This window comes from Branchiostoma lanceolatum, chromosome 6 (genome assembly GCF_035083965.1).
Source record: "Branchiostoma lanceolatum isolate klBraLanc5 chromosome 6, klBraLanc5.hap2, whole genome shotgun sequence".
Taxonomy (NCBI): domain Eukaryota; kingdom Metazoa; phylum Chordata; class Leptocardii; order Amphioxiformes; family Branchiostomatidae; genus Branchiostoma; species Branchiostoma lanceolatum.
In genome coordinates this window covers 2,080,438-2,101,301 of record NC_089727.1, presented here as the reverse complement: position 1 = coordinate 2,101,301, position 20,864 = coordinate 2,080,438, and the positions used below count along the sequence as shown (strand labels likewise).

At 44.5% G+C, this 20,864-nt stretch overlaps 3 protein-coding genes across 4 annotated transcripts; all 3 read left to right on the top strand.

Annotated features, from left to right (window-relative positions):
* Window positions 1–1,115: 1,115 nt before the first annotated feature.
* On the top strand, window positions 1,116–4,113 carry LOC136436144 (ectonucleotide pyrophosphatase/phosphodiesterase family member 7-like). Its single transcript, XM_066429918.1, has 3 exons — window positions 1,116–1,591; window positions 2,307–3,055; window positions 3,790–4,113. The coding sequence occupies exons 1-3, from the start codon at window positions 1,333–1,335 to the stop codon at window positions 4,045–4,047; spliced, it is 1,266 nt and encodes a 421-aa protein (XP_066286015.1). The 5' UTR covers window positions 1,116–1,332; the 3' UTR covers window positions 4,048–4,113.
* Window positions 4,114–5,110: 997 nt separating this feature from the next.
* LOC136436141 (fatty acyl-CoA hydrolase precursor, medium chain-like) lies at window positions 5,111–19,712 on the top strand. Of its 2 annotated transcripts, none has more exons than XM_066429912.1 (10): window positions 5,111–5,251; window positions 13,698–13,839; window positions 15,033–15,246; window positions 16,061–16,240; window positions 16,492–16,766; window positions 17,068–17,146; window positions 17,295–17,471; window positions 17,919–18,099; window positions 18,511–18,739; window positions 19,334–19,712. In XM_066429912.1, the coding sequence occupies exons 1-10, from the start codon at window positions 5,167–5,169 to the stop codon at window positions 19,605–19,607; spliced, it is 1,836 nt and encodes a 611-aa protein (XP_066286009.1). In that variant the 5' UTR covers window positions 5,111–5,166; the 3' UTR covers window positions 19,608–19,712. The 2 variants fall into 2 exon arrangements, with proteins under 2 accessions (XP_066286009.1, XP_066286010.1); XM_066429913.1 differs by lacking the exon at window positions 5,111–5,251 and adding an exon at window positions 12,829–13,181.
* On the top strand, window positions 5,755–12,409 carry LOC136437110 (fatty acyl-CoA hydrolase precursor, medium chain-like). Its single transcript, XM_066431587.1, has 9 exons — window positions 5,755–5,846; window positions 6,112–6,316; window positions 7,140–7,319; window positions 7,553–7,827; window positions 8,120–8,198; window positions 8,527–8,703; window positions 8,894–9,077; window positions 9,918–10,143; window positions 11,118–12,409. The coding sequence occupies exons 1-9, from the start codon at window positions 5,755–5,757 to the stop codon at window positions 11,401–11,403; spliced, it is 1,704 nt and encodes a 567-aa protein (XP_066287684.1). The 3' UTR covers window positions 11,404–12,409.
* Window positions 19,713–20,864: the final 1,152 nt, after the last annotated feature.

The following is a 20,864-nucleotide window of genomic DNA, read 5'->3' as shown; positions in this document are numbered from 1 at the left end:
AATCCAAACTCCGTTCTTAGTACAAATGCGTTTCTAAATACAAGCTTGTTACAATTCCAATGATCACAATATCATTACTCAAGACATTTCGAAAAACTTTGCACAGTTAAAATCCATACTTTCTTAAATCAAGTTAGCCACGATCTCAAGACTCTGTGAAATATTAACGGTTTCACGTATATCATGTCTTGTTCGATAAAGTTGATTAACAACATGCAAATGATGTTTCGATTAACACTATATGTATCCATTGATCACTTCCTATCACTCTACACTCAACGTGACTAGGAAATGGAAAGTATAAATGAGCGCAAACATTAATCAGACAGGCCAATACCTCCCCGTGAATCAGTGGCCTATTCCGTGGATTGTCTGTCATGTCTGATTAATGACTAGTTTTACCAATTTAGAGCTGTACTTCCTGCCACTCCAGCAAGTTTACGGCCATCGCCACATTCACTTCATGACAATCTACTGACAGTGTATACACATAAGTACGGACAGCGCACCAACACAAACGTACACACAGTAGATGTAGACTCTGTGGACTGAGTCAATAACGGAAGCCCAAAATCTACTCATTTCTGTGATAGGACAATCCTAACCACATGCCAAATGTCATAACAATTGCATCAATACGTCGATGAAGGTTAGACATCCAGGTAATAAGATACGCCAAAAATAGTTACTCAAGCAACTGGATAAAATTTTGAAACAGACGTTTCAGATAGCATCCGCTATCTTTCGTCTGTGACTAAGGACAGATCTGGTAGAACTAAGTTTTTATACCAAACCTCTGAATAGATATGTCAATGAAGTAAAGACAATTTCAGATGGTTCAAAGAATAGCAAGTTACGACAAGGTTGTATGCTTAATGAATATTTTTAATGCATCAATTGCTTCTTGAGTTATGCTTAACCACAAAACCATAACAAACAAATATTACCAAAAGATAACCTTCTGAAAGGTAAGAAAAGTCGACATGCAATCGCTCCTATTGGTTGATGTGCTGATAAACTGATCCACGTCAATCAAAACGTTGAAATGCAAAACTGATGGAGGTGCATGCAAATTCCATTGGTTGAGCTGCTAATTTTGCAACTGTGCTCATAAAAGCAGCCGCCGATGTGACATGGGAAGTCATCACAACGAGCCTTGTGAGGAGCCAGGTTATTTCCTTGCAACGGAATTCTCTATCATAACCCAGGGCTGTAGTATTGTCAGCTTCTTGCGGTCTCATAACGCAGGCTTGTAGAGATTAACTACGTATTGCTACGTGTCTGTTTACGGTAGTCACGACCTAAAAACATTGGACGTACGTAGCAACATACATGGCGTCGTCCCATCTAGGTCTAGCAGCTTTGCTCTCTCTGTTGTTCGTGATCTCTACCTCGTCGGCTGCTCCCGTGTCGGGTGGAAGAAGCCACGGCAGACTCCTGCTCGTCATCCTGGACGGGTTCCGGTGGGACCTGGACCGGCTGGAGGACTTGCCGAACCTGACCGCCTTCTCGGCCGAGGGCGTGAACGTGCCGTACGTCACTCCTGCCTACGTCACGCTAACAGTGCCCTGTATCTTCACCATTTTGACAGGTAAGTCCTAGTTTTGAAGAAACTAATTTTGAAAATGCACGATCGCTTCAAACGTTGATAATTAGATAAGAAGGAACATGCATGAAGACATACACATATACATGCAAATGTGTGTGTGTTTATGTGTATGTGTGTCTGTGTCTGTGTGTGGCTGTGTGTGTGTGTTTCAACACTGAAACAGTGTATCCTATGGGAGGAGGGGTTGTGTGCTAGCACTCTAAGATTTTTGTTTCACTCAATAGTACTTTCATTTGTCTCGTAATCTGGTATTTACACGAGGCAAAAAATGGAGCATAGACAATAAAGCTTGGTATCTGTAGTACGTAATGAAACTATCAAATTTACATACAAAGCCAATAGAGTTACTTGTTAGCAACCAGGTGACATCGAGTTATGCTAAAAATAATTAAGTCAAAGCATCACACCATCATCCATGTCGAGCCAGATTTGCTGATGAAAGCAAAAGCAAAGATTACTCTACATCTTGACATTTTTAGGTGCTTTTATTTTCACGTGGTGATGTCTCTATCGCGAATTCATGACACCGTGGATATGCATTTCAAATGTATTTCTACGGAATTGTTTCAACCGCGATCTTAAAACACCGCAAAAAACCTTTTGCCCTCCTACCAAAAATAGTCCTTCGAACATAAATGAATTTACTATATAGATGTATGACGTCCTTAAGGAGTCCTATGTAACTTGTGTTTTCCAGGTTGTCACCCAGAAACCCACGGCGTTCTTCATAACATATTTTTCGACAAGTCCACTGGGGATTTCGTCTTTCCAGAAGAGGTGGATAATTCCACCCAGATTCTCGACCCCGGCATCGAACCGATCGTAGTGACGGCCAGCCGACAGGGCAAGCGTACTGGAACTTACATGCTTACCCCTATCCCAGGAATTCTCCCGGACATCTACTACTACGAACCTCTGTCCATTCGGAACGAGACGTACGGCGGGTACTTGAGAGCCGTGGACACCGTACTGGATTGGTTTACGATCGATGGCATCGACTTCACGGCTTTGTACATCTCTAAGCTGGACACCCTGTCACACATATACGGACCCGAGTCCGCGGCCGCCCGAACTGTCCTGAAGGAGTTAGACGGTGTTATCGGCTACCTGCTCCAACAGGTCAAACAACGAGGACTGACGGACCTCAACATCATCCTCACGGCCGATCACGGCATGCGGCAAGTCTACGACGTCCCCAACCCGATCGAGATCTTGCGCTACGTGAACGCCTCGTCGCTACAAATGCTGATCGCAGACTACGGGCCGCTGGCGCTGATCCAGCCGGCCCCGGGCCGAAGGGAGGAGGTGTACGCCGCGCTGGCCGGCAGCCACCCCAACATGACGGTTTACTACAAGGAGGACTTCCCGACCAGATTCCACTACGCCAACAGTCCCCGCATGACAGACGTCCTGGCCATGGCGAACCCTGGATACGTCTTTTACTCGGTAGGTTTTTCTAATGGCTTTGCAGTAAATTCTAAAGTAGTACCTGTATGTCATTACAAGCAATTTAGTCTTTACGGCAAGGGGGTGGACGTTTCTGTCTTCCTCTGTGTGTGTCTCTGACTCTCAATATACCCAAAGCAGCATTGCCGCGTTGCACCTGTGCTGCTATTTTATCTGTAGAACTGAAAGGGTTGCACATCAGTACGTACAGGGACGTGAAGGCTGCCATTTCTCACTGTGGACCGCAGCATCACCTACACAGACTCACGATCCACTATAGCAAGAACTCACTCCATTGGAGAGAGGTCTGCCATCACTAATCCCCTTATTTGTCTACAAAAAAAGCCTTCTTAGAAAAAGATGCGCGCATAGTTTCAACGTAGTCACTTTACTTTATTATCACCAAGCGCAAACGTACATGGGCATCGTGTGGCGTAATTGTTAGAACGTTTAATTGGCTCAAGCTTGGTTCCTGGTTTCGATCCATAGACTGATGTTTCTCCATTGGGAAAGGCATTTTACACGACTTTCTGGCTTGTCGACGCCCGGGCCTTTTGGCTAATCCATTGTCTAACGCGTGTCGTAAGACTGATGAGAACACACATTAATATGTGTGCAAATGCGCCAAGTTAACACATTTTCCACCAAGAACAGTAAAAGAAATAATAGTAGCGCAAAGCACGTTGCTCATGTTGTGCCATTGATCTCATAATAACGATTCGCTTCTATACCAGCGGTATGCAGGCGCCTTACAATACCAAGGAGAGCACGGGTACGACAACCGGGACCCGACCATGCAGGCACTGTTCCGGGCGTGGGGGCCGAACTTCCGGCGGGGCTACGTGCGGTCCGACCCGTTCGACTCCGTCCACATCTACCCCCTCATGTGCGAGATCCTCGGGGTGGACCCTGCACCGAACAACGGCACCCTGGCAGAAGTATCAGATATGCTAGCTTCAGTCGGTTGTCCGGAGGCTAGAAAATATGATTAGTACGTTTTGTTGTTGCTGACATTAGTGGTGATGTCAATGATAGTGATGTTATGTGTCTGAGTAACTCGTGCAGGCGTGCAGGTATAGGTTTCAAGTTTCTAAACTTGTTTATCCTCTTGTTCATAACGCACGTTACGATATATGGAAAAGAAGATCTAGTTATCTATCAAGGAAATAAAATTGCACACGATGAGTTTAAATTTCTTTCTTTTTTTCTGTTAGAAATGCCCATTTTACTATTGGAAAATCAACTCTTAAAATAGTTTGGACCTCTTTGAAAAAGGTAGTATGACTACTTTGTCCGACATTACACTCAAACACCCTTACAGTTGACCCTTCGCTAGGACACTTTTTCAAACCACTGTTGTTCAACCTTTAAATCTACCTGTGGACCATTGACTTACAAGCTATTTAATCAACTCCTTCTTCAGAAACCAAATTAAATATATAATCATAACTATAATGTAAATGACCCTTCTGAATGGAAATGACTTTCAAGACTCTTATTGGGTCATTATAAGCTGCAGTTTTAAGAAATTCTAATGGTCAATTTTATGACATCCCTTGAGCAGAGCCTGAATGGTAAAGCCAGTCTAAATACATTCTTTGGTCAGAGTCTGCTTGCGCGTGAGTACACTGTTTGGACAAAGTCTCCTAGGTCACCGAAGACAAGAAGTTTTTAAGTGGTATGTAGCTATTGGGCACTTTGATCATACATGCATACACTTAGCGCTATCAACCGGACATGTGCTCAAACAATAGGAGCATTATACATTCTGCTTTTGTGGACTGAACGTCGAATGAAGTTGTAATCATGTCAGTCAACGAATGAAATTGGTTCTGGGTATTAAAGATTTCTCCATCACATGTTGTGTGGGAATATCGTAAATTTTGTTAACAGTACCGTGTTTCTGGCTCGCAACCCTTCAAGGATAGCTGGTCACTAAAACATACCGGTAAGATATAAAATTTCAATATCTGCTTGGAGATTTGTTGACAGAAATTGCAATGTCATTGGACTGTGTACATGACGTAACGCCAAAAAAACAGCCACTAGAGGTCAGGTGGGACAAAGGTCTTGTTCACTCATGTGAAGCACCTTCGAACCTTCTAGTCGAGATGGCCGGGTGTTATCGTACCTCCCGAGCTGTCCGTACTTTTGTCGCCTTCACAGCGGTGTTCCTGCTTCTTACAGGTGGATCAGGTGAGGTTGGTTTTACTTTTCCTTTTTCTGCAAACAAATTCACTTGTTATTCTTTACACGCGAGGAAAAATCAGTCCCGACGATATCAGTCATATTTTTTAAAACTTTGTGACGTGTTCCCGAGAACTAGGTTCATCAACCTTACACGTCCACTTACATGACTTGAAAAACACTAATTATTCAAAAGGCCATTTCTTCTAGTCCAATTTAGAAGTTTAAGACTGCAAGGACAAAGGTGAGATGTTGCGTAACTTCACTGCACAGTAACCTCTGACACAGTTTTCCGCTAGCAAGGTTGCGAAAATATGTGATGAAAACAAAAATTGAAATCACTGTGTTACTTTTCTAACGTTAGTAGGTTACATGATTTTTTGATAAATAGTCGTAGATTCGAATCAATTACCAGAGCGTCCGTTTTGACAAGAAAGGAGGCCTTATTGATATTTGTTCCAGACGCCGCTGTTGTGTCCACCACCCATGGCGACGTGAGAGGTTCAGAGTTCATGACCGCCTCTGTTGTCGGAAATGCCGTCTTTGACCGGATCTACATCTTCAAGGGGATTCGTTACGCCGCTCCGCCTGTAGGGGACCTCAGGTAGGTGTTAGGTAAAAAGAAGGAAATAACAAATGATTAACTGAATACGCAGTGATTGCGCAGTCGGTTTGCAGACTATATGATACCAATTTGACAATCAACAAGTAAATGATGGTTCGTGTGAACTCTCCTCCATATGATGTCTCACCTACATTTTCCTAGAAAAATAGTTTTCACGGGCCTTATATATGCTACAAGTAGACCCAGTGTACGCCAGCGTGTAATAGTGACCTTTGCCCTGAACATCCCTCCTGTCCGTCGCTAGGTGGCGCCCTCCCCAGGACCCGGGCAGCTGGACAGGTGTCCGTGACGTCACGGAGTTCGGGTCCAGATGCCCACAGGACGAGTTCGCGCTACCTCATCCGCTCTACGACGAGGTACTGGGGTCCCGCAGTAACACCAGCAGCAGCGAGGACTGCCTGTTCCTGGACGTGTACACTCCAAACGTTTCCGCCAATGCCAACCTGCCTGTAAGATAGCCCTACCTTTGATATAGTGACTAAAGTATGCCTTAACCCGACCTAGACCGGTCCCTGGGACGAGGGTGGTGGTGGCTCATTCGCCCCCCCCCCCCTCATAACTACCAAACAGTATGATGTATTATCACCAACTTTGCAGGGGGTGATGTAAATGTAAAGAAGAATCACTCCTTTAATTATTTTATCCTCATGACGTAATATGACGTAATAATGACGTCATTGATGTTGTTTTATGGGCTAAAACCATCAAAATAGGGAATTCCCGTTTTACCTAAAGTTATTAACCAATAACTTAACATAAAAACAAACACATACTAGTAATTTCAAATCCTGGTATTATATGGAGATCTTTATTGACACAACAAAAGCACAGCGACTTTGGTAAGGTCTACTACATACAAACATACATGCGAACAAATAGGTGGATACAAATGAGTTTGATTAAACACAATCATATGGGATAGAGCAACATATCGAAATATCACATGTCATATACTTATACATTGCTTGTTCTAATGTCCAAACATTCTTTGATGTATATACCTATCTGTACACAGTAGGGATTATCACCTCCTAGTATGTAATTGAATCTATCGACAGAACGGAGCGCATTGAATTCATTTCAACAAGCGGAGATAAAGGTGATAATGAACATCAAAGCTTTTGACCGCTTGGTCAAGCATTTAAAAGTCGTACTATATCAGGTATGGAAGAGTTCTTAAGTATGTCTGTCCTGCATTTGATGGTTGCCCTTTTCATAAGGTATTTTACTAGCCCAGATGGCCTTCAATACTAATATTTACCTTCTGTTAAGGTGATGGTGTGGATCCATGGCGGGGGTTGGTACCTTGGTAGTGGCGAAACCTACCCAGCAGAGGTCCCCACGTCACTCCATAACGTCGTCATGGTAACCATCAACTATCGTCTGGGCAACCTGGGCTTCCTGCCGACCGGAGACGACGACGCACCGGGCAACTTTGGTCTCCTGGACACGGTGAGTTTATTTCCTCCCAAAAAGTTTATTTGAGTTTTATCTCTTCATCGCTTCACACAAAGAAAGTGAGTTATTGTTTTTGTCTGTCTGTTTGTCTGTCTGTCTGTATTTCCGGGATTCCGAATATACACAATGCAGTCTTGTCATACACCCCTAATCTTAAATTTGAACACAATAGTTGTTTCAGTCAGCTATCACTCTTGACTGATGAACCCAACATTGTCCTACCTCAGATAAAGGCCCTGGAGTGGGTACGAAGCAACATCCGGAACTTCGGAGGAGATCCCGACAGAGTCACCATATTTGGGGAGTCAGCTGGAGGCTGGGCCGTGTCCCTGCTCGTCATGTCTCCGATGGCAACGGGACTGTTCCACCGGGCCATCTCCCAGAGCGGCGTGGCCGGAGTTGCAGTCACTCCGAAAGGAGATCTAACACGGATGGAAACCCTCGCTCGCGGGTTGAACTGCACCACGGCCTCCTACGATGACATGATGAGCTGTCTGCGGGGGTATGTTCCTTGTGGTATTCCATCTTTAATCTAGTTTTTTTAGTCGACTTGGAGAGTTGTTGCAGAGTGTCCAGACCGCTACAGCAGCACAACACAGTCGACTACCAAGTCCATATATATATATATAATCACCTAGAAGTTAAAGTTTCAGATGATTCTACATTTGTGTGTTATAAAAATCTGTTTTTATTCGAAAACGTCTGCACTATATAACGTAACTAACGTTTAAGGTCATGCTGTTTTAACTAAATATTTTGTTCAATCAACTTAAAAATGAATTTGGCCTTGGCAGGTTACCGAGTGAGGACTTCACGACGCCGGTGTTATCGTCCGTGGTCATCGATGGAAGGTTCCTCTTGCAAAGTCCTTGGGTAGGAATGATCCTTTATTGTGCCAGGCAGATATAAAATGTGTCAATCTAAGTTGATTATAAAGGTACAGATTGCTAAGCGCGTCCGCTGGACATGTGCCAATGATTATGTTGTTCGTGTCGTTAATTGCATTGCCACGTTGGTATTGATGATGGGAGGTGGAAGTCGGCATCGACCTCCGTGCGCTTTTCATTCACCGGTCATTCATTCAAATATCTCGACGTTGTCTGATTAGACGTCGTGTCTTATGCATTATACATTTAATCTTTTTCAACCACGCTATGGAGCAATATTTTTATAACAATCTGTATTGTGTGTTTTATCGCAGGACCTGATGAACCACAAGTTCATCAACAGGGTGGACTACCTCCTGGGTACCAACAACGACGAGTTTGGGTACCAACTAGCGTCTGAGTTTCCGTACGTTGATGCAGACGGGATGACCAGGGCAGAGTTCGAAACTTACCTGCTCAACAATCTACAACAGATAGCCGGCCAGTACCTTGTAAGTGACTATTGGACTGCATCCATGAAAAATTTGATATTTTGATTATTTCAAAAACATTTTGTGCTCAGCGAATACCTTTCGTTCCCGCAATATGCCTGACCGGGCCCCGGTTTGGAAATGTGACAGTAGCATAGTTATGACACGCTTGACTGTGTTTTGAAACTCTTTTGCCTGTGTTATTCCTTAGGGCGGTAGTGGGAGTGCGATTCTCCAGCCTGTGTTGGACTACGTATACCTGGACCCCGTCATGGCGGACGATCCGATCTACCTGCGCAACCAGTTCCTCAACATCCTGATGGACGCGTGGTTCACCGCACCGACAGTCATGATGGCTAAGGCCCAGTCAGGCATGCCGGCAGTGGCATGGGAGGGTGAGGAAGTCTCGTATTTGTGTGGTACTATCAGAGGAGGTACGCCTCGGAATTTTCGTTGAATCGCCTGTGCTGAACTGCCCGGGTTGGTGTCCAAGTTAGTTCAGTCCGAGCGTGACCCGAAATGAAGTACTCGGGGATCACCCGAGCGGTAGCCGAAGGAACCCGAGCGGTAGCCGAAGGAACCCGAGCGGTAGCCGGCGATTCGGGCGTTTCCGGAGCGCACAGCGGGTGGTTAGGGCCCTGTCACACTTATGCGTATATCCAAGTGCGCATGAGTTGCGCATTAACATGTCTTTGGTTTAAGTATATATTGTTTGAGGGGAAGAAGTTGTTTCTCACTTTGATCTACCGTGCAGCCAAATGACTTCTTCGGCTGCAAACTTAACCTAAACCAAAAACATGTTTAAACGCAACTCATGCAGGCTTGTATACACGCACAAGTGTGACAGGGGCTTTAGATCCCTTGCTCAACGACAATCCCGAGGCCTATATTGGCCAGGGTACTATCACTATCAATGGGTACAAGGCAAAATTGACTCTCGTATTTGGGACACTAATGGGGAAGGCTTGGTGCTGTTCGAATGCTGAGAAAGTATTGTGCGTGTATCACACTGCTTCAGTTACAGATTCTTTCGATTCTGTTGTTTTGTCTCACGAGCTGTCAACGGGCTGTCATTTATTGTTCATATCAAAGGACGAGAATTATCGATACATTATCGTTTAAGCGTATAGTTAAAAGTGGTTGTAAACCTATCTATTCTACTGCTTGTTTCAGCAGGCGATATCACAGTCTTACACATGTAAAAATCCTACTGTCTATTTTTTTTCTCTACGCAGCCCCCCACAGTCGAGTTTACCAGTACGAGCTGCAGCACGTCGCCTCGGTTTTCTCCTTCCGCCCGCCGTACACAAAGGTTGACCACACCGACGACCTGTTCTTCATGTTCGGCATCCCTCTCCTGCGTGATGAGAAGGGTTCGTACTGGAAGTACAGCTTCACCCAGGAGGAGAGAGACCTGAGTCTGGACATGATGGCGTACTGGGTCAACTTCGCCACTAACGGGTGGGTAGATTTATCTTTTATGTCCCTGCCAGTGGGGTCGTGTGGCGCAATGGCAGAGCGTTCGACTCAGAACCAAGAGGTCCCGAGTTCGAATCCTGTCATGTCCCCGATCTTGGCCCCTTGGGAAAGGCACTTTACACGACTTTCCTCACTCCACCCAGGTGTTAATGGGTACCTGACTTCGGTTGGGGGAGGTCGTATTGAGGTCACCTGGTGGCGCCGAATGGCAAAATGCAAGTGTGGATAAGATATTATATGTTGTGTATTGTGTGAAACCTGTAAAACCCTGTATGAGTTAAGCACTAGAAAGGCTGCCATTGCGGGTAATTTCTGACCAATTTTAAAAAAAACCCACAGCGCATGAAAATCTATCGACCGACGAGTCTGTGAGCTTAAAATGACATTTTCAAGAGTATTAGCCCCAGTGTTCTCTCGATCATCGCGCGACTTTCAGAGATTGGCCAATGTTCCCCAGCCCTGTACAATGGTATTGGGCAGATGCTCAGGTTGAACATACACTCGAGGCTCTGGTGATTTTTTTTACTTAAGGTGCCCTCCTAGTGATCAACGAATACGACCGATGACCGTAGACGGTGTGGCAGGTTAATCTCCAAGCAGATCTATAGGTTGCGAAGACCGTATCAAACTGGCAGAAGAAGTATGTTTTGCAACCTTGGATTGCTATACAAGCTCCTTCTTCCAGTTGGATACGGTTGGGCCTGCTTTGAGGCTAGTGGCAGGTCTTAATGGTGGGGTGAGAGTCAACTTAATGAAAAGGGTACTTAATTTTAGATATAAAAGTTACCTGTTGACAAAGGCACCAGCAGAAGTCAATGATAACCGTGCATTATTTTAGTATAGAATGAAAAATGCTATGATACTCATTCTTTCATTCAAATAGGTGCTAAATTAAATCTTATTCACTCGCTCTTTTTTTGTTTATTTGTTTCTCTCACTCTCTCTGCTTGTTACAGAGACCCCAACGACTCCACAGGAGCGGCGCGCATGCGTAACATGGTCCACTGGCCTCGTTACACTTCTTCAGCCCAGTCCTATCTGAAGCTGGACGTGACGTCATCTGCTGACGTCAAACTGAGGGAGTCCCGGATGAAGTTTTGGAACGAGGAGGTGCCGAGGCTTCTGGGAATGCACGTCCACAACCACCGCGCCAGGGCTGGCTTCAACGCTGGAACACACGGGGCTTCACGTAGCCTTTCTGTCCTGGCGTTTATGTTGATTATGTCCTATCTGTTGGCTTAAAGTCCCGTTCATAATCGCCGTACGGCAGGTCTAGGATTGCACGTTGACGGCATCAGTCTTTTACAACCCTGCGTCGATCTGAAGAATGAAATTCAGGTGTTTTGTGATAAGTTTGACTCCGCTCACATCTAGAACAAATTATCATCATCATCATCATAGGACAAATAACACCAATTAAAATCAGCATATACATGTAAGATTTTGTTTGATTTGTTTGAACCTTTGTTTATTCATGATAAGCTCAAATCGGCACGCAGGCCGCTTTTCATTGAGGTCATGAGGGAAGAGGGAAGGGTCAGATACAATATAGCAGAGATACACAGTCATTTGAGTCCTAATGACAACAAAGCAACATATATAATGTGGAAATAAGCACATTCACCGTATTATGATCATCATCCGTGAACATTCCAGGTCATAACAGCTCGCTCCATACAGTAGTCCGCTATGTCAAGTGTCCAATTCAAACATTTTCTACACGGTAAAAGATTACGACGACACGTCGAGTTTCAAACAATGCCACCATATTGTTGTCTTATGACGTGAGGTTACGGTTTGACCACTAGGGGTCCGCTGACGTGTAAAAATGGGCTTAGATTATGTTTTTGGACCAAAAAACTCTATACTGTGAAGTCTCATCCAATTAAACATTTCTCTTATATTCTCTAACAAAAGGCCTTCTACAAGACTTAGATAGTCTAGAACACTGCGTGACATGAAAATGAAATATTGACGCGTTCTTACGTTACTGGGCCCTCTTATGCGTGCTATTCCGACGGTTGTACCTGCGCCTAATAATGGCACACTGGCGGTAATAAGAGATCTGCTAGCTCTAGTTAGTTTCCAGAGTACTAGAAAATATGATTAACGCATATGCATTTTGTTGCATCCCTAATGCCAATGACAGTGATGTGACAGGAAGATTTTAAGTTTTCTAAACGCACGTTACTACATATGGAAAAGAAGATCTAGTTTATTATCAGGGAAATAAAATTACACACGATCAGTTCAAATTTCTTTCTTTTTTGTACCGTTAATGATGCCCATTTTACTATGAAAAAATTAAGATTGAAAATAGTTTGGACCTCTTTCAAATAGGTAGTCTGACCTCTTTGTCAACATTACACTCATCATCGTGTCCCCCTTACAGTACTAGTTGACCCATCGCCAATGCACTTTTTCAAAACCTCTCTTCTTCAACATAAGAAGCTAACTGTGGGTCATTGATTTTCAAGCTAATCAACTCCTTCAAAACTCCAATATAATTTATAATCATAACTAATCGTAAATGACCCTTTTGAAAACAAAACGACTTTTAAGACAGCCTTGGTCAGAGCCTGCATGGGAAAGCCAGTCTAGATACATTCCTTGGCGCGCTTGTGAGTACACTGTTTGGACAAAGTCACCTAGGTCACCAAAGACAAAGAAGTGGTATGTAGCTATTGGGCACTTTGATCATAGCGTTATCAGCCAGACATGTGCTCAAACAAGAGGTGCATTATACATTCTGCTTTTGTGGACTGAACGACTATGAAGTTGCCATCTTGTCAGTCAACGAATACAGTCCCGGTTCTGGGTATTGAAGACAGGAATTGCAAAGTCATTGGACTGTATGTGTACATGACGTAACGCGAACAAACAGTCACAGTGGGACAAAGGTCGTGTTGTTCTCGTAACGAACCTTCCAGTCGAGATGGCCGACTGTTACCGTACCTCCCGACCTGTCTGTGTGTTTATCACTTTCACAACAGCTATCCTGCTTCGTGCAGGTGGATCAGGTGAGGTTGGTTTTACTTTTACTTCTTCTGCACACAAATTCACTGGTTATTCTTCACACGCGAGGCAAAATCAGCCAGGATTACTTCAGATAATACTAGTCATATTTCTTAAAACGTTGTGACGTGTTCCCTAGAACGACGTTCATCAACCTTACACGTCCACTTACATGGCTTGACGTGGACGTGGCTTGAAAAACACTAGATATTCAAAAGGACTATGTCTTCTAGTCCAATTTAGAAGTTTAAGACTGCGAAGGTTAAAGGTTGCGTAATGCAGGATGTCACTGCACGGTAACCTTTGACATAGTTTTTAGCCAGCAAAATGAGAGAACATAGCTACAGAAACATTTTTTCATGTTTATTTATTTTTGCTGTGAAAAAAGAAAATAATTGAAATCACTGTGTTACTTTTCTTAAGTTACTAGGGAAACACGTTTCGTTAATAAATAGTCGTAGATTCCATTACTTTGGGCTTCCTTTTTGACAAGACATGTGACGTTTCAACATTTGTTCCAGACGCCGCTGTTGTGTCCACCACCCATGGCGACGTGAGAGGTTCAGAGTTCCTGACCTCCTCTGTTGTCGGAAATGCCGTCTTTGACCGCGTCTTCACCTTCAAGGGGATTCCTTACGCCGCTCCGCCTGTGGGGGACCTCAGGTGGGTGCCAGGTTGAGGAAGGAAATAATAAATAGTTAACTTGTCACTGAATATGTAACTTTTGATTGCGTTGTCGGGGTGAAACTATATGGTCCAATTATAATCATTAACTTACTCTCCAAGCAGAGGAGTGGGTCTGGCAGGTTTTTGACGTGTTTTTAGGCGTTTTTGTCGGGCTTTCTACTTTGTCATGGTATCTTTGTCCTGGGTTAAAGAGACAAAGATACCATGACAAAGTAGAAAGCCCGACAAAAACGTCTAAAAACAAGTAAAAAACCTGCCGGACCCACTCCTCTGCTTGGAGAGTATCATTAACTAATGATGTTCCATGTGAGCTGTAAGTGTGACATATTGCGGCCTTGTGTTTAGGGTGTTTTTGTCAGAATCAAAAGGTCCTGGGATCAAATCTTTCACATCTCCAGACATTGTGCCATTGAGGCACTTGGTACGATCTTTGTTGCTTACCTCAGCTGCAGGTTGAAACGATTTGTCACGTTCCCAAGGGCGGGACGTAGAATGGAGGTCTCGGGTTTCTTAAGAGCCACACCTGGAGCACGTTTAACACCCGGTCACACCTGTCTGCGTTTATAAACGTTAAGATAAGTACTCATAGTGAGAGGTCGGCGTCAATATTTACCGAGTACTGGTTTCAGAGTTTCCTTTTGAAGGGCAAAGGACAGTCATTGAAATCTGTAGTAAAGACAATATGAAAGTTGGCAAATGCAGGGTGTTAGAATCTCGGCCATTAACATTCCATGTCATAACATCTCACCCCAAACGGTTGTTCGATATGTGAGGTGTCCAAAACAATGTCAAATGTAGACATTTGCACCTCGAGTTTCAAAGGAATGCCGCCATCTCGATTCTGACGCTGTCAGGTTAGGATTTGACTACATCATTCCAGGAGTATACGAAAAGAAGGACCAAAATCTAGTTTTCATTAAACTTTAGCTCACTGAAGTAGCCATTTGGCACCCCATTCTCTATTGGTTACAGGGTACTGTAGTTACAGAGTAAGGCAGGAGGGAGAATGTTACGAAATCCAACTCTATACACTACACTGTCTTCTCCATATAGTATCTCAGGTACATTTTCCAAGAAAGAGTTTTCACATGCCTTTTATACTGTAGGCTACAAGTAGACCCAGTGTAATAATGACCTCTGACCTGAATATACCCTCTTTCCGTCGCTAGGTGGCGTCCTCCCCAGGACCCGCGCAGCTGGACAGGTGTCCGTGACGTCACAGAGTTCGGGTCCAGATGCCCACAGTTTGAGTTTCCGCTGCCCGATCCGTTGCCTCATCCGATCTATGACGAGGTCCTACCGTTCCGCAGTAACTCCAGCAGCGAGGACTGCCTGTTCCTGAACGTGTTCACTCCGAACGTCTCCGCCACTGCCAACCTGCCGGTGAGACATCCTTGCCTTTGATATAGTGACTAAAGCCCCCTCCCCCCTCATTGAACAAGCGGCACGCTGGCGGCGTCGCTGCTGCCGAATTGACAAAGCACTCAACGAATTTCATCGAAAAACAAATCTTTTTTAGCTTTGTGTGTTTTGCTGTCTTCTTGGTCATACTTATCCGTTTTGAATGATAATCCCATTATAAAGTCAAGGGTAACACAAATCCAGTTAAGGACACAGCGACGCCGCCAGTGTGCCGCGGGTCCAGTCCACATCAAAGTATGCCCTGATGTGCACTGAAGAATCTATGAATTAGATTATTACCAAACAATCTAAAACAATCTGCACATCGATGAGGCAAACTAACTTTTGGGAAATCCTATTATTCGACAGTGCATAAGCCAGATGATGGTGTTTGCCTGTTGACAGATTCATGTTTTACCTAGAGACAAGTATGAAGGTATGGTGTGCATTTATGTGATGAGAGATCAATTTTGGCATCGAAAAGTTGATTTTGCAAGGCGCTGCTCTCCTGCGTAAGCTAGGTTAGGTCATTGTTGTCTTGCTTATCTCACCCCACCATAGAACACAATGCGACCCCCTCCTCACTGCCTCCTCCATGGATATATATGAACCATCTATTGTAGAAGGTTCAACTGTTCACCAACTCAAAAATGGTGGACAGGTGACTTTCTGAGCTGCACGTGTGACGTCAGCATCGGGTCAAAGGTTGTCGAAAGGTGATACCGCCCCCATCCCGTCTGTCTTCATCAGGTATTTTTACCAACCCTTCAATACTGATATTTACCATCTGCTTCAGGTGATGGTATGGATCCATGGCGGGGGCTGGAGTTTTGGCAGTGGCGATCTCTACAAGGCAGAGATCCCTACGTCATTCCATAATGTCGTCATGGTAACCATCAACTATCGTCTGGGCAACCTGGGCTTCCTGCCGACCCGGGCCGACGACGCACCGGGCAACTTTGGTCTTCTGGACGCGGTGAGTTTATTTCCTCCCAAAATGTTTCTGAGTTTGTTCCCTTCATCACTTCACCCAAAGAGAGTGAGTTGTAACAATTATATGTTTGTGCGAGTGTAGTCTGTCTGTCTACCTGTGTTTCTGCGATTTCCAAAATACACAATGCAGTCTTGTCATACATCCTGAATCTTGAAATTGACTAGAATAAATAGAATAGTTGTTTCAGTCAGCTATCGCTCTTGACTGATGAATCCTACATTTCCCTACCACAGATAAAGGCCCTGGAGTGGGTACGAGGCAACATCCGGAACTTCGGAGGAGATCCCGACAGAGTCACCATATTTGGGCAGTCAGCTGGAGGCTGGGCCGTCTCCCTGCTCGTCCTGTCTCCCATGGCAACGGGACTGTTCCACCGGGCCATCTCTCAGAGCGGCGTGGCGGGAGTTCCCGTCACCCAGAGAGGAGATCTCACACAAACGGAAACTCTCGCACGCGAGTTGAACTGTAGCACGGCCTCCCACGATGACATGATGAGCTGTCTGCGAGGGTATGTTATTGTACATGGTTCACGTATTCCATCTTTAATCTAAAATCATTCGATTTAGGTGGTGTTGAAGAAAGCACTCTTGCAGTGGCTGCCTAGTATTCCGACTACTAGAGCAACAGAATACAGTCGACTACCAAGTCAATATGTATGCCTGACCTGACCTCATGTTTCAGATGATTCTACATTTGCTGTATTTTCTGAAACGTCTACAGTATTTACTGTAACTAGCGATATAGGTCGTGCTATTTTTTAATCGATTGTTGAATCAACCTGAACATGAGAGTTTGTTTGCCCGTTACAGGTTACCTAGCGAGGACGTCACGTCAATGGTGATTCAGTCCGTGGTTGTCGATGGCAGGTTTCTCTGGCAAAGTCCTTGGGTAAGAATGATTTGTTGTTGTGCCCGGTACACTGATAATGTGTCGATAATGTGCTTATATTTATTTTACCCTTTTGTTTTGGAACAATATTTCATATTTTCCAATAACGTTATTTAGCAACATTTTATCTATAATGTTGTTATCACAGGACCTGATGAATCACAAGTTCATCAATAGGGTGGACTACCTGCTGGGCACAAACAACGACGAGTTTGGGTACGAACTGTCGGCAGGGTTTCCGTACGTGGACGCAGACGGGATGACCAGGGCAGAGTTCGAAACTTACCTGCCCGACAATCTACTACAGACAACCGGCCAGTACTTGGTAAGAAAGCATTCAATCGGATCCACAAACATGTCTAAATCGTTATAGAACATATTTGCTTGTTCCAGTACATTTTGTGCACAGCTGACCTTCTCTGGTCAAAACGTTTGTTTGTACCTTGTATCATACGGCATGAGCTGATAAAGTGAAACCTGAATCTAAAGCTATTAATTGCATTGATAATTATTTAACGCATTGCAATTTCCTACGGTTTGTGTGAAACATCACAATCGATGTATTGGCATTGGTGTATGGGCAAACCTGCACTAGTGATTACCGCTATATAAAGACCGCCTGGTCACTGAGGCGCTTTATGGAGGTCCCTTAGGAAATTTCCAATTGATCCAAACTGGAATCCTGTCTACTATTTTTATCGTGTCAAATGAGTGGTAGTTTTTGACACGTTTGACCGTATTTTGAAACTCCTTTGCCTGTGTTATTCCACAGAGCGGCAATGTCGACGCGATTCTACAGCCTGTTATGGCCGAGTACCTGGACCCCGGCATGGCGGACGATCCGATCTACCTGCGGAACCAGTTCCTCAAACTCCTGATGGACGCCTGGTTCACCGCACCGACAGTCATGATGGCTAAGGCCGAGTCAGGCATGCCGGCAGTAGCGTGGGAGGGTAAGAAATTCTCACATATTGTGGTCCTATCACTATCAATTGGCAAAATGTAAAAGTGACTAATACTCTAATATTTGTTAAAAATGAGTAAGACTTGATACTGCCGAGAAGGTATTGTTGGAATATCACACTGCTTCGGTTACAGATAATTCTTTAATTGTATTGTTTTGTCTCAGGAGCAATGGTAACGGACTGCCCTTCATCGACATCGTTCATATCAATTGATGTGAAAGATGACCCGTAAATGAGAAGTCTTGAAATGATTGTAGAACATCACATATGTAATGACATATAGGCAAATTATCAGTACATTTTATTGTCTAAGCGCAAGGTAAAACATGTTAAGAACCTATCCACTCTACGGCTTGTCAATGCGAATAAATCCTAATGTTGAATAGTTTCTCTACCCAGCTCCACAGAGTCGAGTTTACCAGTACGAGCTGCAGCACGCCCCTTCTGTCCTGGGCTCTCTCCGCCCGCCGTATGTAGGAGTTGACCACGCGGACGATCTATACTTTCTGTTCGGCATCCCTCTCCTGCGTGATGAGAAGGGTTCGTACTGGAAGTACAGCTTCACCCAGGAGGAGAGAGACCTGAGTCTGGACATGATGGCGTACTGGGTCAACTTCGCCACTAACGGGTAGGTGGATTAATCTTTTATGTCCCTATCACAAAGCAGGGAAATCTATCGACCGACGAGTCTGAGAGCTTAAAATGAGAGTTTCGAGAGTAATAGGCTCGGTGTTCTCTCGATCATCGCGCGTTTGGCCTAACGGGTACATGTATATCTTCTATGTCCTATGTCAGGAATAGGAAAATCGATCTAACGACGAGTGTGTAAGCTATAAAGGACATAGTAAAACGCACGGTGGCAAAACGCATGATCATCGCACGATGTTTACGGATCAGTCAACGTTCGCAGGTCCCCGAGCTCCGTCTCTTTTAATGGAATAGATTTTCAGGTGATAAGTACGCTCGAGTCTCTGGCGGTTTTTAAATTTGCCTTCTGGTGATCAACAATCACGGCTAAAGTTTGTCGACTGTGGGATAGGGGCTTGATGGAGCAGTGCGCCAGCTCAATGAAAACGAAATGCAACAGAAACACAACCAATTGAGAGTCGATGATGTCTGTGCATCATCTTATTGGTGAATGAGAACATCTACAAATGATATGATTCTCTAGTGTTGATTTTCCCTCTCTCTCTTCCCCTCTTCTTCCTCTTCTTTTTTACAGAGACCCTAACGACTCAACAGGAGCGGCGCGCATGCGCAACATGGTCCACTGGCCACGTTACACTTCTTCATCCCAAGAGTACCTCCAGCTGGACGTGACGTCATCTGCTGACGTCAGGCTGCGGGAGTCCCGAATGAAGTTTTGGAACGAGGAGGTGCCGAGGCTGCTGGGAAAGCATGTTCACAACCATCGCATCAGCAGTGGTACTCACAGGGTCACGTGTAGCCTTTCTGTTCTGGCGTTAACGTTGGTTATGTTCTATCTGATGGTCTGAGTCCCTGGTCACAATCGTCGTTTTTTTAAAACATTTTTATATTATCATGTTTTATTAATGAACAGAAGAATAAACAGAACACAGAGGTGATGCACTCTAGTAGTAGCCAATTTTAGACACCACCTCTGAAAATGTGTGTGTGTGTGTGTGTGTGTGTGTGTGTGTGTGTGTGTGTGTGTGTGTGTGTGTGTACACTGAGGCAACGAGCATGATATTATCATCATTTTCGCACGTGAAACGACACGAATTCTATGGAGAATGGCACTCGCCCCTTAGAGGAATGGTACCAATGGGAAACAATACGCAACAATGTTTGGGCGTATCTGAGTAGAGAGCAAATGTTTGCCTTCAGATATTCGGCGTTACGCCATGTACGAGACATAACTTGAAAGCGTTATCCCGTCATCTGACGGGCGTTTGTCGCTCACGACGGCAGAACTTTACACGTAACACGCACCCACACACATACACAGATTAGCAGACGACAAAATTCGAAACTCCCGCTGTTCTGACACTCAAGATGGCGGCGTAAACAAGGTCACGTGTTCTATGACGTCACGTGCAAGCGGCCAATTGGCCCGACTATATACACAAATAGCTCTGTTAGCCTTTCGGTTATTGACCCCTGCGGGGTGATGATCCGACGAACAAAACATAGTTAACTATGTAACTAGTTACACTCAGTCAGTCGTTCTGTACGAACTGCATGGCTTGGGCGAGATGATGCAAATATACAAAAGCATGTTGGAGTGAAATTCAATGGATTTCTATCCTGGGACGTGGTGGAGAACGCTGTCAGGATACAAAATGCCGTAGCTTATGCCAGGGTCCCGTTTACAAACCGGGGCCCGGTCGGGCTGTTTGAAGGAAAAAAAACAAATAAAGAAAAGAAAAGAAACAACATGTACATGACTAAATGTATTTTATATGTGTGTACAAGTGTTATTGTGTCTTTTCTATTACGGTCCGGCATTATCATGGCCTTTCGATCATTGACTCGGGTGTCAGGTGTCAATGCATGGCCAGCGGTTGTTAATTGTTGTCTTATAATCATAGTTTATTAAGTTTCAAGTTTCTCTACAGTACTTTCCACCCAGCAGCCATCAGCGGAATTGCGTGGAGAGATTATGCATATATGCATGAGCGCACCGACATAGCGTATCGGAGTGAATATTTCAATGGATACCTATCCTGAGACGAGGCGGCGAACGCTGCTAGGATATTGAATATCGTAGCTTATGTCAGGGTCCCGTTTCC